This window comes from Talpa europaea (assembly GCF_964194135.1).
Source record: "Talpa europaea genome assembly, chromosome: 4".
NCBI classification, from domain to species: Eukaryota; Metazoa; Chordata; class Mammalia; order Eulipotyphla; family Talpidae; genus Talpa; species Talpa europaea.
The window spans coordinates 33,069,037-33,088,870 of record NC_140070.1 but is presented as its reverse complement, the minus strand read 5'-3'; the positions used below and the strand labels follow the sequence as shown (position 1 = coordinate 33,088,870).

The window sequence follows — 19,834 nt, the reverse complement described above, 5'->3', positions numbered from 1 at the left end:
GGTGAGAGAATTCACCAGAGCCAGAGCAGGGAGCAGAACAGGCAGAGGGACCGAGGTACACTGCTGAGGGGAGCAGCGGGCGGCAGGAGAGGTCTGCGCGCCATGTGGGATCCTCCTCCGGGGGCCGGGGAGCAGCCAGGGATTGAACCGGTGCTGCAGAGGCTGCGGGCAGCTTCGCAACCCAGCGCTCAACCGCTGCGCCACGGGGGAGGCCATTTTTTTCCTGTTTTTAAAAATTTATTATATATATATTTATTACATCATCCTTCATTTTTGTACAATGTTTGATTTCCCCATGAAATTCCCACCACCAATTAACCCGTGCACCATCACCATAGTCCCTTATGCTCCGTCCCTGATTTTTTATTGCTAGTTTCAAACAAGCCTCATCTCTCTAGGTGACACATATAACTTCTTACGGCTGCTGGTTTTTCTAGTCCAATAGAATTCAATGTTAAGGGAGATTAGCACTTTCCCAACATCCATCTCAATCCTTGGTACTAGAGACCCCTGACTAATTTTACTGAATTAAATTTCCCACCACTTCACCCATCGTTGTGTTAGGTAAAAGTATTCTGATGAACAACCTGAGTCATAATGAGATTTGTGTGGATTTTAAACCCCTCCTAGTAGAGGTGGAACAGGTTCTGAGAGGAAAGTTAGTTAAAATGGAAAAGATGCCCATTGAACAATATTTTAGGTATATGGTAAAAACTAGCCCTGATTTAGTATAATATTTAGGAGTATAAATTGATTCTCAAGAATCAAAAAGTGAAAAATAAATATGCATAGTAATGTGTCAGTTATTTTCTATTTACCTTGCTATAAATATGCAGGAAAATCATAGCTTTTAACCAATGGAAATTTCATTAGAGACTTTTTTTTGAAAAGTTGAGATGAAATTCATACAACATAAAATTTACCATTTTAAAGTCAACAATGCAGTGAAACCTAGTACCTTGACAGTGCACTTTGTAAACTACCACCTCCACCTCATTGCAAATCATGTGCATCACTACACAGGAAGCTCCCTACCAATTAAGCAATTGCTCTTCTTTCTCCCTTCTCTTCAGTCTCTGACAATCACACCAATCTCTATAAATTTGTGTATTTTATATCTGTAGAACCATTCAATATGTGAACATTTATATCTGACTTTTTACTTAATCTAATGTCATCTACCTTGAGGTGCTGTTCATCTATCTATGCACTCACAAGTGCATATTTTACTAGTGCTTTTAAATAAATTCATAATATAACTTTAAATAGTTAAAAGTATAATAATAATGCAAATACAAATTGCAAAGCTCTTAGATTTTTTACATTCTTGTTTTACTACTGAAAAAATACATATTTTTTTTGTCTCACAGATAAGCCCAAGAGGACATGTATGTAGGAAAAGCACAGATCCATGTGACTTTGCCGAATTTTGCGATGGATTATCTGAGTCTTGTGTCCCTGATGTGAAATCTCTCGATTTTGAGCCATGTAATAATGGCACTACCTATTGCTATAAGGGAATATGCAGAGATCCAGATAGACAGTGTCTAGAGATATTTGGAAAATGTAATATTTGTATCTTTTTTTCTGGTGGTTATTCTTAAATTTGTATTTCTTTATAATTAGAAATTTTCTAATACCATAATAGGGTAATAACTTTTGTCCTTAACATGGTTGCAAAATTTGTGAGGACAGGGACTTAGTCACCTGGACATGTGTATATGTGCATGTTTAATTGAGATATACTTAACATATCTTAACATACACAGATTTGCAGTGATCAGTTTGATGAGTTTTGACAATTGTATACACTCTGGTGACCACCCTGACTTGTTGAGTTAAATTTCCTACCACCTTACCAATCACTGTGTCAGGTAGATGCATTCAACCTGGATCATGAGAACGTTTCCATTATTCCAGAAAGATCCATTGTGTTTCTTCCTATCCTTCACAATATCCTCAACCTGAACAAAACAATCCCTTTCTGACTTCCTAACCATAGATTAGTCTATGCTTTGATTTCATATAAATTAAATCAGATGGCATACGGCATGTGGCTACTTTCCCTTGACGTGTTTTTGGGATTCATTCATATTGTGTGTGTATGAGTAGTTCATTCAATTGTTTTGTTCTAATGTCAGTAACCACTTTAACCATAATAAATGTCATTAAAAATTAACTGTGAATAAAATTGTAAATCAAAGCAACTTTGAACAGTTTCAGAAGGTAAAATAGACCTCCTAGCTATAGGACAAAGGTACTAGGATAGTAGTCAAATTTCAAGTTATTGATGGTCAGGAAGTACAATATTAGAATTGCAAAGAGTAGTGACTGAAATCTCAGTCATTTCTGCATATGATACCAATATTCCTAATCTCAAGTAGGTATTTTTCAAGTGTTTCTTCTTGTATAATAAGTAGACAAAACCAAAAATTGATAATAGATGACACTGACTAGGCATTCCTGTTGTCTAGATATCTTTATATTAATTTATCACACTTTAATTTTAATTATTTTAATTAGGTGACTAATTGGAACTTTATCTTTTCAGTTGCTAAGGTTTCTTCTTATCTGTGTTCACAAGAAGTAAATATTCAAAATGACATATTTGGAACATGTGGCAGACCATGTAATTTTGAGTAGGTATTTAGAAATTATATATTTTCCAAATGCATGTTAATGTATATGTGTGTAATACAAAGCCTGTTAATACATATGTTAGAAGATGCAGTAGATATAATAAATTTATATGTTGCAGTTTATACTGATGTAAGTTCTGAATATAGTGTTGTGTTTATGGTCTGAGTAACATTATTAAATTATCCTCATGTAGTAAACTGTATTCCCTACCATATTGTATTCCTAAGTGACATATGGGATATTGTTTCTGCCTTATCCACCAGGGATGCGTTTTGTGGAAAGATAGTTTGTCACTGGACATTCTCACGGCTAGTACAATCAACAGGGTTTGATATTCAATATACTTACCTTGGAGGTCATATATGTATGTCTGCAAATGTAAGAAATAATTCTGTCACAATAAGAGATGTCACCTATGTAGAAAATGGTACTATGTGTGGTGAAGGAAAGGTAAGTAAAACTGTATGTGATTCTTGACTCTTTATAAAGTGAGTGTGTGTCTGAGTGTGTGTGCATGTGTTTGTCTGTGTGGAGACAGAGAGACAGAAAGCACATACACACACAGAGAGAGCTTAAGATTTTTTTTTTTATTATTATTATTTTTTTTTAATAGAGGCATGCTTTATTTATTTGTTTGCTGGTTTGTTTGTTTGTTTTTTGTTTATACATGCACTGGGTACAGTCAGAAGCGCGGGAGGGTGAGAGAATTCACCAGAGCCAGAGCAGGGAGCAGAGCAGGCAGAAGGACTGAAGTACACTGCTGAGGGGAGCAGCGGGCGGCAGGAGAGGTCTGCACGCCATGTGGGACCCTCCTCCGGTGGCCGGGGAGCAGCCGGGAATCGAACCAGCGCCGCAGAGGCCGCGGGCAGCTTCGCAACCCAGCGCTCAACCGCTGCGCCACCGGGGAGGCCCGAGAGCTTAAGATTTTTAAAAATTTATCATGAATGTATAAATTTTGGTTACACATTGTGATCTTAAGGGACAAAAGACTGCCTTTCTATTGGTGAAGGAAACACTTGCTTTATTGTCTATTATTTTTATTATGAATTTTGTTGTAGCTACTTAAACTTGTTTGCTCACACTTGAAAATCCAAGCCACTTCATTGGACCAGGATCCAGCCTGCAATAATTTGTATAAAAAAAGAAAAAATACACCTAAAAAGATAGAATACCCTGAATAATAGGAATAAAAGAAAACCACCCCTGCCCCCCCCCAAATTCCAAGTATTACTCCTGCTGTGACTGTCATGGAGAATTAATTTGGTTTTAATGAAAATACAACACTTATTATTACATAAACTTACAGCCCTAATTCTTCTTCCAAAAGTACCAAATATGTGTTAAAATATACATGTTAAAAATAATGCCCTCCTATAGGACACAATAATAAAACAGACTTTAAGATTGATTTATTTTTCTTTAAATAATTTGAGAAATAGAAAAAATAATTTTTAAACAAGAACCAATAAAAATTAGTTGACTAATGAAAAAAACTACACAATGTACTCACATGTTAAAATTATTTACATTGATAAACATTATTGTAAGAAATAAAAATAAGAGGAAATGGAAGAAACCAGTAAACTTATCTCAAAATGGAAAAATATATTCTCATTAATAATAAAGAAGTAATCAGAAAGGAACATACTGGTACTAACTACTATATAAAGTAATTGTCATCCTGTAAAGATAATTTAGAACAAACTGAAACATATGTTTACAATAAATAAGCATATTTTTGGTAGGATAACATAATATGGTATGATAAACACATAAATTTATTATTAACCAGTAATCAGAAAAGAAACACTAAAATGGTATATATTTGTATATGGTTTAACACCAAATATAATTTGGGATTTTTTCCTAGTTTTTGGCACAGAGTTCCTAAACTCCTTAGAGTTTTCTGTGTGAATGAAATGTACTTTTTTATTCATAATAAACCCCTTCCAACAAAACCTAAGTGTATGCTAATGATGTGAGTTAGGGTGGACTCTAGACGGCTTCAGGGATGGACTGGTCATTGAAATGATCAAATAATTAAAGGCTGGATCTTCTAGATACATTTATAGAAGGGGAGTGCTGGGGCTGGTGATTAAATTCATAATAGTTACTAAACTTTTGACTTTACATTTAAAGTTTTTGTTGTTGCTTGTTTTAACATTTTAGTATTGTGAAAATGGAGTTTGCTTAGCTCTCCAAAACACCAGAAAGAATATTACGTGTGACTCAAAGGAAAAATGCCAAGGACATGGAGTATGTAATGGTTACACTAATTTTTAAGTATAGTTATTTTAGTTCATGTCAACAATATTTTGCAGCATTATAAGGTTTAGAACATTTTTTTGTGGAATTTTTAAAACTGTTTTTTTTGGAAATGGATATCATTATTTATGCATATGTACCTAATTGAAGTGTTTAATCAGATTGTTTTAGGCCTCATGAGCTAATAAACTTTGAAGTTTGTATAAAAATGCAATACGAATTATTCCCTTATTGTAATGTTAGTTTAGGATAATGAAATTTTGGAAGTCGATTTAATAAGGATTTCACATATATGTTTATACATACATAAACACATAGTTTCTAATTTATTATATATGTATTGATATATAATCAAACACATACTATATTTATATTACACACATTACTTATGATCTAATATTTTTATGGGAGTAGTTTCTTGTCATTCAGATTTATTTCATCTTTCTAAGGCTTTAATTTATTTCCCTATAACTTTGGGTACCTTGGAGGTGGGAGTGATGTAGGGACTACATGTGAGGGGGTTACTCCTGTAGTCCCAAAATATTGGCAAAGATGTAAAACAATGGTACCTTAATAGCAAATTAAGGTGATAGAAGTACATTTTTTCTTATGTACTTCTTCTGTTCTATACTGGAAAAATATAGTATACTATCCAAAAAGTATACTATCCAAAAGTATACTATCCAAAAGTCTTTGGATAATATTACATTTTTACTTAGCTGTCTATATTATTGTAAATAGTGATACAATGGACACTGCTGTATATTCACCTATAAACATTTATCTGATTCATTAAACTGCAGTGAAATCTGAGAGGTCAAATAGTACCCCATTTAAATTTTCTTAAATGTCATATTGTCTTCCAAAAATTATTATACCACTTTTTGTTCCTGCTTATCGTGTATCAATATATTTCCTCATTTGGCCATAATAGCTTCCCAGTCTTTTTAATCTCTGCTGATGTGCTAAATTCATTGTTGATTTGCATTTATTTATTAATTGATAATATAGTTCTTAAATATATATTGTCATATTTGCCATTATCATTTCCACTAAATATCATTTAGTGGAATTATCATTTAGTGGAATTATCATTTCAAATGCCATTATCATTTCCAGTAAATAATCCATTTAAATTTTGTAAACTTTGTCTTTCTAAGCAATATTTGACTTTAACTTTGTGGCTAGTGCCTCCTGCCATATTGAGACTTCACATTTTATGTAGTTATCCAGGAAAAAGTATGTCTGCTTCTCCTTTCAAAATTTTCTCCGAAATCACTTTCATGTGCATTTATTCACAATTTATTTTACTTAATTTCTTTTTTAATTTTAATTTTTTTATTTAATTTTTGCATGAGTCTATTTCTGGATTCTCTGTAGTACTTTTTTATCCTTAATTCTTTTTATCTTCCAGATGACATTTATGGATATTTTCTAGCAAAATATATTTTGCCATCTATGTGAAATTTAGCAAAATTTTCACTTTAGGTTTTTTCCCTAACTTTTTGTAAATGTTGACTTACCTCTGCTAATTTTACCTCAGATAATTCTTTTTTATTAAAATTTTTATTGCAGTAACATCCACTATAACTATCTAAGTTTTAGTTGTACGGCATTATAATTTGATTTCTCTATTTGCTTCATCATTATCACCACCAAAAGTCTAGATTCTATTCCCCATCATAAAATTTATCACCTTCACCCACTTTATCCAACCCTCAAACCCCTTCCTTTCTGGTAACCATCAATCTGTACTCTGTATCTAAGAATTTGTTTTTATTTTGCTGTTTGTGTTCATCTGCTTTTTTCCTTTATATTGTACATATGTATGTAGTCATAAGGCATTTGTCTCACTCATTCTGACTTATTTCACTAAGCATAACATCCTCTATTTCCATCCATATTGTTGCAAATCTTTTGTATAGCTGTGTACTAGTCTTGTACACACACTAGTCTTGTGTACACACACTAGTCTTGTGTATACTAGTCTTGTAAAGTCTGTGTACTTGTCTTTTATCTTTTGTATAGCTGTGTACCAGTCCCTTGTGTACTTGTGTGTGTGTGTATGTGTGAGTGTACATACCACATCTTTTTCCATTCATCTGTAGTGGACTTCTAAATTGTTTTAATGTCTTGGCTATTACAAGTAATATAACAAACGTAAGAATGCATATACATTTTCAGTGCAGTGTTTTGTTTTCTTTGGATAAAGGCCCAGAAGTGGAATAGCTGCATCATATTGTATTTGTATTTTTAATTATTTGAGGAATACCCATACTGTTTGCCATAGTGGCCACACCAGTTTACATACTCACCAGGTGTGAACATCCTTGTTAAAAGATATGTCTTACTTTTGGCAATAGCCCAGTCAACAGGTATTATGTAATATTTCATTTTGGTTTTGATTTGCATTTTTCCAAATAATAATTGATGATAAACATCTTTCATTTGCTTGTTTACCCATTTTTTAATCAGATGCTTTTTGTTATTGCATTGGATGAGTTTTTTAATTCACAACTGAAGTTCAATTCTATGCATTCAAGTCTTGAATCAATACTAAAATAATTTTAGTGTATGGTAAAATATAATGATCTAGTTACATTCATTTTTATGCTGACCAATATCCCAACACCATTTATTCAAGAGAGTTTTCTTTCTCCCTGTTTGACCCTGACTCCTTTGTGTGATTTTCTCCTGTAATCTCAGTTTTGTTTAATAAGTCTTTTTATTTTTTATTATTTCTATACCAAACTGTTTTGCTTACAACAATTTTCAGTTTTTTCCCCCTGAGGTAACATTATCTTACAACAATGTATATATGATTTAGAGGATCACACCCTTCGGGTGTATGTTACACAGCACACCCAACCCCAAGTCACCCAAAGTCCACCATATTCCATTGTGACCCCTCCCTATTAAACTCTTTACCTTCCCTTCCTCCTCTGGTAACCTCAATTCTGCAATCATATTTCTATAATTTGTTGTTGATTTGGCTTTATCTCACTCACTGTTACATTCCACATACAAGTGACATTATTTGGTATTTGTCTTTCTCCTGACTTATTTCTCTTAGCAAAATCCCCCCTGGTTCCATCCATGTTCTCACAATTAGTAAGAATTTGTCTTCTTCTCAATGGCCCAGTAGTGATCCGTTGTGTATTTGTACCTCATTTTCCTAATCCACTCATCTGGATTTGGGCACTTAGATTGTTTCCATAACTTGGTGTAGGGTAAATGGTTTTTCAGGCTTTTCTGTCCTCCCACCATTAGGATTGTGCTGCCTGATGGGCATGTGCAGTTACATTGTTGCAAGCTGTGTTGTTTACTTCTGTGGGCCATGGGAGGAGTACTCATAGTCACTGAGAGAAGAAGGAGCTAAGAGGCAGGACAGAGAAGCCCAGGTGAAGACTTGCTGGGGCCTTGGAGGCCTGTTGGCCTCCTGGCCCCCTGGCACCCCTGCCTGCTGTGTAACTCTTTGCCACACTACATGTAAAGCTCACGAAAAGCCTGTTAAAGCCACCAAGGGCTCCAGGACTCCTTTACGCGGCCAGTCGGCTCAGATCATAGAGAACCTGCATTGTGCCTATCCTGCCACTACACTTGGCTATTGTAAATGATGCTGCAATCAACAATGGTGTGTCTATATCCTCTCAAATTGCTATTTTTGCTTTCTTTGGATAGATACCTAGGAGTGGAATTGCTGGATCTTATGGTAGATCTATTTTAAAATACTTGAGAAATCTCCATACTCTTTTACATGAGTGTTCAACCAGTCTGTATATTTCAAAGAGTGTATGTGGGTTCCTTTCTCTCCACATCCTCACCAACACTTATTGTTTCTTGGTCTTTTTGATATGAATCATTCTCACAGGAGTGAGGTGGCATCTCATTGTAGTTTTGATTTGTATTTCCTTGAGAATAAGAGATGATAAGATTTTTTAGCCCTTATGTATCATTGCCAGTCTTTTCTTACTGGCAAAGATTTTGATGAGAAACACACGGATATTTTAATGGGTTTAAATTGTTGTATTTAAGATTTTGTCTTTATCTCAAACTTTTGACATTTTAACTATAAAATGTCTTTATTAGGGTCTCCTTGGGGCCATTTTGTTTGTAAGTCTCTCGGCTTCCTAGAGTTGGTTGTTTCGACTAAGTTAGGGCATTTTTCAGATAGGTGTTCTAAAATATTTCCATTGCTACTGGAGTAGAATCCATAAATATTTCTTTAAATAGGTTTTCTGTCCCTTTATCTCTCTCATTTCACCCTCTAGAATTCCTGTAATTTGTGTGTTAATCCATTTGATATTGTCCAAACATTTCCAGATGGATTTTTTTCAATTCACTTTTCTATTTTTTGCTTTGTTTGTGTGAGTTCTGCTATTTTATCTTTTATCTTGCTTGTCCATTCCTCAGCTTTATCAAGATTGGCTTTAAATTTCTCTAATTTTTCAGTTCAGGTATTGCATTCTTCAAACTTGTGACTTCTGTTTGGAATTTTCTGTCTATTAGAGATCAATTTTCTCCTTTATTTTCATTACTTAGAATTCTTTATCTTGTACATTGTATATGTCTATTTTACTAAGTTTTCCTGATGTTTTTATCTTATACTTTATTTGGAACATTCCTCTCTTGTTCACTTTACTTAACTGTCTTTGTTTCTATATATTAGGTGAAACAGCAGCCTCTCCCAATCTTGAAAGAGTGGTCTCATGTAGGTATTGAAACTTATCATTCAGTGTTGCCATATATTTTGGTGGTTTCTAGAACATTTGTTGTTTGTCTAGGCTATCTGGATTATTCTTGGTAGGTCCCTGCTGTTGAAGGTATGCTAAGAACTGCCAGTGTTCCAAGAAGAGGGATCTCCTTTAGCATCTAGTTTCAAGCTGGAATCTAGACCCATAGGTATATGCTTTTGTAGCATGCCAATATGTATGGTTCTGTGGGGCCACAGTTATAAACTCTACTGGTCTGCAGTACTGGTAATATGGAAGTGTCCTCTTGGGGAAAGTCAAGTAATTGGGGATATTGATGAATGTATACTCTCTTTTCTGGGAGGTAGAAAGCTATGGTGAGGCAAAGGTGGGGCCAAAGTTATCAACATGAACCAATATTCCCTGAGCGTGTTACCAAGTTTCTTAATAGTCCTCATGCAGGCAGGAAGGCATTGGGAATGGCTATTCCAGTTGGACTGAGTGGGAAAGTATTGAACAATGACATGTTGGGTCAGCAAAAGGGGCGACTGTAAGCCGGGTGGTTCAGTAAGCCTGGTCATGTTGAGAAGTGACTAATTAGAGCAGCAAGCTCTGTGTGAGTTTATGTGTGTGTGGCTGGATAGGGTGGGGCAGGGAAATACCCAGCTCTAGTAAGAAAGATATAGCACTGAAAAGTGTCTCTAGCTCAGGCTCTACTAAGGAACAGTGAAGTTGCAAAAAATGGTACCCACCAATTCCTTTGTCCCAGAAGAGAATTCTCATAGATCCTTGCCCTCCTGGAAAACGCTTTAAGTATATTGAGTGAGTCTCCTTCATGAATGATTTTGTTTTTCAAATCTTTACTTTTGTGCTAGTTCCTGGGGTAAGTCTACATTCTTGCCTCTGTGTATCAATTTTCCATTCTTTAGTACTTCTTGGGTCTCCTGGTTGCAAGCCCTACTAGTTTTAAAATCTAGATGGTTTAGGGGGACTTCTCTCTGATACAGGTGCTGTCCGTCCATCCCGCAGGCCAACAGGGTTCAGGAACACGGCGGAGGGGCTGGGGATGAAAAACGCGTCTACTCACATGGATGGCTGCAGGAACTCACACTTCATTACCGAGGGGGCAGGGATATATATATGAGAAAGTCTGCGCATGCACTTTTTTTGGTTTGCGCATGCGCCTTGGTCTGTGCATGTGCTTTACGTGGCTTGCGCATGCGCTTTGGTCTGTGCATGCACTTTAGTGGCTTATGCATGCGCTTAGGTTATTGACAAGGTGCCAAGCACTGAGGTCCCTGATGTGGGACCAGAACCCACTGATTCATCAAGCAGAAGGTCTGTATTTATGATTTCCCTCTTGCTGTTGGTCACCTCCTTGGAGTAGGGCTGCTTAGCAAGACTGCATTTCTGCCTTTCCTACCTGTTTTTTTTTAGATTTTTTTTATTGCATTTTTCTTTTTATTTATATATTTTTATATCATTGTTAATTTTTAAACAATATTTGCTTCCTCCCATTCCTCAGGTGTAGTCCCCATAGAATTTCCTTCACCAATGCACCGTGTACCATCACCTTACCCTGTACCGTGTACCATCACCTCACCCTCGCCGTGTACCATTGTCATCACCCTGTGCTCCTCCCTCCCTTCCTCTGATCCCTCTCCCTCCTTCTCCCCTGCAGGATGTCTCTTATTTATAATTGTTTGTTTTTATTTTGTTGTGTTTTATGTTGTTATTTTTTTTTACACTGATGACATATTTGGTTCCCCTATGTTCCTGCTATAAGTGAAACATCCGACATTTTTCTTTTTCCTTCTGACTTATTTCACTGAGCATACATAATTCCTTCTAACTCCATCCACATTGCTGCAAATGACATGAGTTTATCTTTTTTGATTGCTGAGTAATATTCCATTGTGTATATATAACACATCTTGATCCAGTCATTTATTTTTGGACATTTGGGTTGTTTCTGGGTTTTACCTATTATAAATAGTGCTGCAATAAACATAGGGGTACAAGTGTTCTTTTGAGTCAATGTTTTTGTGTCCTTTGGGTAGATCCCTAGTAGTGGAATTGCCGGGTCATATGGTAGTTCCATTTTTAGTATATTGAGGAACCTCCAAACAGCTTTCCATAGTGGTTGGACCAGTTTGCAACCCCACCAGCAATGTAGGAGGGTTCCTTTTTCACCACATCATCGCATCATCGCCAACATTTGTTGTTGCTAGTTTTTTGATATGTGCCATTCTTATTGGTGTAAGGAGGTATCTCATTGTGGTTTTGATTTGCATTTCCCTGATGGTAAGGGAAGTTGAGCATTTTTTCATATGCCTGTTAGCCATTTGCATTTCCTCTTTGGAGAAGTGTCTTTTAAGTTCTTCTGCCCGTTTCTTGACTGGATTGTTTATCTGTCTTTGTTGAGTCATGTGAGTTCTTTGTAATCAGTCCCTTATCAGTTGAATGGAGTGAAAATATTTTTTTCCCAGTCAGTGGGGTATCTCTCTGTTTTGATTAATGTCGCTTTTCCTGTACAGAAACTTTTCAGTTTAATGTAATCCCAGGTTTTACCTTTTCCTTAACTTTCTTTGCTTTTGGTGATTAGTCTTTAAAGATGTTACTGAGGTGTATGTTGTAGTGTTTTACCTGTATTTTCTTCTATATATTTTATGGTTTCAGGTCTTATGTCCAGATCTTTTATCCATTTTTAGTAGATTATTTTGCATGGTGAGAGGTAGTGGTCTAGTTTCATTCTTTCGCATGTGGTGGTCCAGTTTCCTCAGCATCCTTTATTGAACAAACTGTCCATGTTCCACTACATATTCTTTGCTCCTTTGTCAAAGATTAGTTGTCCATATATGTGTGATTTTATTTCTGGGCTTTCTATTTGTTCCATTAGTCTGTTTGTCTGTTTTTGTTCCGCCATACTGTTTTATTTATTATGGCTTTGTAGTGTAGTTTGAAGTTTGGGAGTGTGATACCTCCATTCTCCTTTGTTTTCATCAGTAGGGCTTTGACTATTCGCCTTTTTTTGTGGTTCCATATGAATTTCATCAGTATTTGTTCTATTTCTTTGAAGAAGGTCATTGAGATTTTTATGGATATAGCATCGAATCTGTAAATTGCTTTTGGTAGGATGGCCATTTAGATAATCTTAATTCTTCCAATTTATGAGCAGGGGATGCTGTTCCAGTTCTTTGTATCTTCTTCTATTTCTTTGAACAGTGTTTTATAATTTTCTTTGTATAGGTCCTTAACCTCTTTTGTTAGGTTTATTCACAAGTATTTGATTTTTTTTTGTTTCATTTGTAAAAGGGATGTTTTTCTTGATTTCTTCTTCAGATGGATTGTTTGTGTATAGGAAGGCTACTGATTTTGCTAAACTGGTTGATTATTTGATTAGTTTTTCTGTAGAGTTTTTAAGGTACTCTATGTATATTATCATATTGTCTGCCAATAGTGATAGTTTTACTTCTTCTTTCCCTATTTGGATTCCTAGTATGTCTTTCTCTTGTCTTATTGCTCTGGCTAGGACCTCCACTATTATATTGAAGATAGTGGTAAGAGAGGACATCTTTGTCTTGTTCCTTATCTTAAAGGAAAGGCCTTCAGCTTTTCGCCATTGAGAATAATATTGGCTGTGGGTTTGTCATATATGGCTTTTATCATGTTAAGGGATGTTCCCTCTCCTGAGAATTACAAAGGCGTTCATCATAAATGGATAATGGACTTTTTCGAATGCTTTCTCAGCATCTATTGATATGATCATATGGGTTTTATTTTTCTTTTTGTTAATGTGTTTGATTATATTGATCAATTTTTATATGTTCAACCATCCTTGTGCCCTGATATTATCCCTTTGAGCCATTGTTGGATTCTGTTGGCAAGGATTTTGTTGAGGATTTTTACATCAGTGTTCATTAGGGAGACTGGCCTATAATTTTCTTTTTTTGGGCTGTCTTTGTTTGGTTTCGGTATTAGTGTTATGTTGGCTTCATAGAATGTATTTGGTAGTCTTCCTTCTTTGTCAATTTTTTGAAAGAGTTTGTGTAGGATAGGCACTAATTCATTGCTAAACGTTTGGTAGAATTCATTTGTGAAGCTGTCTGGGCCTGAGCTTTTGTTTTTTGGGAGTGTTTTTATTACTGCTTCAATTTTGCTGCTTGTAATTGGTCTGTTTGGTTGTTCTATTTCTTCTTTATCTAGCTTTGGAGGATTTTGTGCATCTCTTCTATGTTGTTGAATTTGTTTGCATATAAGTGTTCAGAGTAATCTCTGATTATTCTTTTTTTTTTAAATAAATTTTATTTTTATATTCCCATACTATTGCAATCCCCTTATTTGGACCCCAATCCCTCCCCACCCTATAGCCCACCCCCCATAGAGTGTCTCTGGTTCATAGTTTTTTCTTGATTTTGATTTTCACTTTCTTATAGTTATTCATTTTCCTGGTCCCTTATTTAAGTTTTCTAGATTCCTGCTATGAGTGAGACCATCCGGTATTTTCCTTTTTCTTTCTGGCTTATTTTGCTGAGCATGATCCCTTCCAGCGCCATCCATGTTGCTGCAAATTGCATGAGTTTATCTTTTTTGAATGCTGAGTAATATTCCATGGTGTATATGTACCACATCTTCTGGATCCAGTCATCTATTTTTGGGCATTTGGGTTGTTTCCAAAGCTTAGCTATTGTAAACAGTGCTGCTATAAACATAGGGGTGCAGGTGCTCTTTGGAATTGATGTTTCTGTGTCTTTTGGGTAAATACGTAGGAGTGGAATTGCTGGATCATATGGAAGCTCTATGTTTAGTAGGTCCAGAAATCTCCACACAGCTCTCCATAGTGGTTGGACCAGTTTGCACTCCCACCAACAGTTCAGGAGAGTTCCTTTTTCTCCACATCCTCACCAACATTTGTTGTCACTAGTTTTTTTAATATGTGCCATTCACACTGGTGTGAGATGGTATCTCATTGCAGTTTTGATTTGCATTTCCCTGATTACAAGTGATGTTGAACATTTTTTCATATGCCTGTTGGCCATTTGCATTTCCTCTTCAGAGAAGTTTCTTTTTAGCTCTTCTGCCCATTTTTTGACTGGATTATTTTCTTTGTTGTTGTTGAGTCTCTTCTGCTCTTTGCAGATTTTTGTGATCAGTCCTTTATCATTAGTGTTGTGTGCAAAAATGTTCTCCCAGTCGGTGGGGTTTCTCTTTGTTTTTGTTATTGTCTCTTTTGCTGTGCAGAAGCTCTTTAATTTGATGTAGTCCCAGCTGTTTATCTTTGCCTTCACTATCACTGCTTTGGGTGATGTGTCTGTAAAGATATCTTTGATGTGCATATCACGTAATGCTTCGCCTATATTTCCTTCTATGTATTTTATGGTTTCAGGTCTTATGTCTAGTTCTTTAATCCATTTTGAGTTGATTTTGTGTATGTGAGGTAGTGGTCAAGCTTCATTCTTTTGCATGTAGCGACTCAGTTTTCCCAGCACCATTTATTGAACAAACTTTCTTTGCTCCAATGCATAGTCTTTGCTCCTTTGTCAACGATTAGTTGACCATAAATCTGTGGGATTATTTCTGGATTTTCTATTCGATTCCATTGGCCTGTGTGTCTAATCTTGTTCCAAGACCATGCAGTTTTGATGATTATGGCTTTGTAGTACAGTTTGAAGTCTGGGAGTGTGATGCCTCCATTCCCTTCTTTTTTTTTTCAGGAGAGCTTTGGCTATTCAGGGTTTTTGGCTGGGCCCCCCGGGGAGCACTCTCCTCTGGGACTCACCAGCTGGGTGGTGACATGCTGGGCAAAACCCACGGGGGCGATGCCGCACGTGCAAATGACCAGCAGCGTGATGATGATGTGGACGAAGGTGAGCCAGTAGATGAAGTAGGGCCTGCAGACAGAGCCCGCTGAGGCCTGGACGCCCGGCACTCCCCTGTGTCCCCTCCGACTCATCTTCCACTACAGCGGGCACCTGTCTGAACCCCTTCCCTTGTTCCCACTGACCTCAGGACCAAGCCCACGGGGCTCCCTCCCTGCCTCTTCCCTCTGTTTCTTGAAGCTCCTGGAGCCCAGGAGCCTTTGAACACGTTGCCCATGCCGCCTCCTTTGCCCGGGATGCTCGCCCCATCTCTCCTCTCCCCCAGCAAATTGGTGGCTCCATATGAATTTCATCAATAATTGTTCTATTTCTTTGAAGAATGACATTGAAATTTTGATTGGAATAGTATTGAATCTGTATATTGCTTTTGGTAGGATGGCCATTGTAATAATGTTTATTCTTCCAATCCATGAGCAGAGGATGTCTTTCCATTTCTTTGTGTCTTCTTCTATTTCTTTTAACAGTGTTTTATAGTTTTCTTTGTATAGGTCATTTACCTCTTTTGTTAGATTTATTCCAAAGTATTTGATTTTTTTTGTTTCAATAATAAAAGGGATGGTTTTTTTTATTTCTTCTTCTTCAGATTTATTGTTTGTGTATAGGAAGGCTACTGACTTTGGTGTGTTTATTTTGTATTCTGCCACTTTAATGAACTGATTGATTAGTTGAATTAGTTTTTCTGTGGAGTTTTTGGGGTTCTCTATGTATATTAGCATATTGTCTGCAAATAGTGATAGTTTGACTTCTTCTTTTCCTATTTGGATTCCTTGTATGTCTTTCTCTTGTCTTATTGCTCTGGCTAGGACTTCCAGTATTATATTGAAAAGCAGTAGTGAGAGTGGACATCCTTGTCTTGTTCCAGATCTTAATGGAAATGCTTTCAGCTTTTCACCATTGAGAATGATACTGGCTGTTGGCTTGTCATATATGGCCTTTATGATGTTGAGGTATGTTCCTTGTATCCCAAGAATTTCAGGGCTTTTATCATGAATGGGTGTTGCGCTTTGTCGAAAGCTTTCTCGGCATCTATTGATATTATCATATGGTTTTTATATTTCTTTTTGTTGATGTGTTGGATAACGTTGATTGATTTTCGGATGTTGAACCATCCTTGTGTCCCTGGCATGAATCCTACTTGGTCGTGGTGATTTATCTTATGGATACATTGTTGGATTGATTATTCTTTTGATTTCTGCTGTGTCCGTTGTGATTTCTTCTCTTTCATTCATGATACTGTTTATTTGTGCTTTCTCCCTTTTTTCCTTTGTGAGCCTGGCTACAGGTTTGTCTATTTTGTTTATTTTTTTGAAGAACCAACTTTTGGTTTCATTGATTGTTTAGATTATTTTTTAATTTCTTTTTTGTTTTTCTTTCTTTGATTTTTATTATTTCCTTTCTTCTACTGGTTTTAAGTATTTTATGTTGTTCTTTTTTCTAGTTCTTTGAGATGTGAGATTAAGTTTTTTCTTTGAATTCTTTCTGTTTCTTGATATGAGCCTATATTGCTATATATTTTCCTCTTTTTACTGCTTTTACTTCATCCCATACATTCTGGAAATTGGTGTTCCTACCCATTTTGATGTGGGTCTTTTGCTCTTTATGGAGGAGCTTTCAGCTTATTCTCAGATATTTTTCAGGAGAAGTATTCCATGCATAATTGGATATTTGTTGTGCTGTGGGAAGAACTGAACCCAAGAAGTTCCTATGCTACCATCTTGAACTGCCTTTCTCTTGCATCTGTTTTTTAAATCTAGAAAAAAATCATACAAAATTTTAAGTTCCACTATATTATAATTATTAATTTCATAATTTCCATACCATTCTAGATTAAATGATTTCTGCTTCAAAGAATGCTGTCTACTTTTATTTCAAATAATAGACAAATTCAAGAAAATTTTTATACTTTAAAAGATATTGCATAGTTTATTATGTTTTATTTATTTATTTTTAAACTTTTTTTTTAAGATTTATTTATTTATGCATCCAAGAACTGGGGTACAGGCCAGAGATGCGGAGGTGGGGTGTGGTAAGAGGATTCACCAAAGACAGAGTAGGGTACAGAACAGGCAGACCATCTGAAATACACTGCTGAGAGGAGCAGCGGGCGAGACAGGAGAGGTCTGCTTCGCCATTTGGGAATCTCCCTGGCTGGCCGGGTATTGAACTTGTGCTTCAGAGTCTACGGACTGCTGCATAGTGCTGTGCTTCACTTCTTGCGCCACGAGGGAGGCCCTATTATGTTTTATTTTGAAAATTCTTTCCACATTTAAAGTAAAACTACCTATAGTATACTCAATTAAATACCTTCATGATTTATTTTAAGCATCATAAATAAAAAATTTAATTTGTATATGACATTTAATGTTACCCTATTTTTTTGTTTGTTTTTGGTGATAGGTTTGCAATACTCTCAATCATTGTCAATGTGATGCTGGATATGCTCCTCCAGAATGCAGACGATATAAGGGATCACCAGGAGGAAGTATTGATGATGGATATTGGCTTGTAAAATGTTAGTACCTAGAACAACATGCTCCAATAGAATTTTCTGCACTTATAGTCATGTTCTGCAACTATACTGTCATGCGGCTAATGAGCTCCTGAAAGTGCATAGTGCAACTAAGGAACTAAAATTTCCATTTTATTTTACTTTATTGAATTCAAATTTAAATAACTAGTTGTGGCTAATAGCCTTTTCCAGTATGTCATATGCAATATATTTGCATTTAAGTTTCATTTCTGTTGTCATTCTTTTTTATTACATAGCCTTCTGTTGGAAAGTTGTGCTATATATTTTTCTTTCTTAAGGATTTATTTATTTATGCATATAAGAGCCAGGGTTCAGGCCAGAGGTGCAGGGGATGAGAGGATTCACCAGAGCCAGAGTGGGGAACAGAACAGGCAGATCTACTGAAATACACTGCTGAGGGGAGCAGTGAGCGAGACAGAAGAGGTCTGCTGCACCATATCTGTCACCTCCCTGCCTGGGAATCAGACTCGTGCTGAAGTGGCTGCTGAGATACACTGCTGAGGGGAGCAGTGGGTAGGACAGGAGAGATCTGCTGAGCCATGTGGGTTAGCTCCCTGGCTGGGGATTGAACCCATGCCACAGTGGCTCGAGCCAGCAGGGAGGCTCTGTGCTATATTTTTGTCATCCATTTACCCATTAAAGAGCATTTGGAGTTTCCTTAGTTTTTTACATTTAACAATTAAGTGCCATAAAATGAGCACATTGACTTTTGCCTATATTTAAGATCTCATTTTTTGATGGGCAAATACCTGAAAGTTAAATAGATGGGTCATTATTTAGTATATTTTTAGTGAACATATATCTAATTTTACAAGAAACATTTAAACTGCTATCCAAAATGATTATACTATTTTCCCTTCCCTCCCTTTATCTATGAGAATTCCAGTTTTTCTGAACAGATAATCTACAATTCACAAACACTTGCCATTGTCATAGGGGTTTTTTTGTATTCTTCAATTTTGTTTTGACAAAAGTAATATCCCATTGTGATTTTTATTTAACTTTTCGTGTTGTATAAATATACTTTGACAAAAGAAACATAGATGGAAGTCCTGTGTACCCTTTACTCAACCTCCATCTATATTAATCATGTTTCAATATGATAGTAATGTATCAAAACCAAGAAATAGTTAGACTACATTTCACCACCACACATACACCCATTTGTGTGTGTGCAAACATGTGCATGTTTAATTATATACAATTTTGCCACATATTAAAATTTGTATAATGACCACAATCAGGATAGAGAACGCTATCATCACTAAATGGCCCTAGTATTACGCTTTGAGTACCTGCATGGATTCCCTCTTTCCTCCCTTCCTAACTCCTGACAACCAATAAACCAATCTCCATTTCTCTAATACACTATTTTGTGAATGTTAAATAAATGAAATCTTACCATTTTTCTTCCCTTTGTTTTTTGAAGATTTATGTATGCATAAAAAGTGGGGTGTTGCCAGAGGTGCACGGAGTGGTGGTGAGGGAATTCACCAGAGACAGAGTGAGGAGCAGAACAGACAGATCTACTGAGATACACTGCTGAGGGAAGCAGTGGGTAGGAGAGGAGAGGTCTGCTGAGCCATGTGGGTTAGCTTCCTGGCTGGGGATTGAACTCATGCCACAGTGGCTGGCAATAGCTTGATAGTTCTGAGACTTTAACCCCAGCATCACCAGGAAGGTCCAATTTTTCAATCTTTGGACTGAATTTTTTCTTTTATATAATTTTCTTTAACTGCATCGAAGTTGTTTCATGCATGAACACTTCAATTCCTTTTTATTGATAACAGCATTCCTTTCTATGAATGTAATATAATTTAACTATTCTT

General features: G+C 36.1%; 1 protein-coding gene across 1 annotated transcript in view; it reads left to right on the top strand.

Annotated features, from left to right (window-relative positions):
* LOC311170197 (A disintegrin and metallopeptidase domain 3-like) overlaps positions 1-19,834 on the top strand; it is a gene marked incomplete at both ends in the record, with an annotated part of 64,585 nt that overhangs the window by 39,802 nt on the left and 4,949 nt on the right. The window contains 4 exons of the mRNA XM_084232591.1: positions 565-707; positions 1,371-1,566; positions 2,834-3,090; positions 17,873-17,987. Of these exons, the coding sequence (XP_084088717.1) occupies positions 565-707; positions 1,371-1,566; positions 2,834-3,090; positions 17,873-17,987 (711 nt within the window). The remainder of the gene's footprint in view (positions 1-564; positions 708-1,370; positions 1,567-2,833; positions 3,091-17,872; positions 17,988-19,834) is intronic.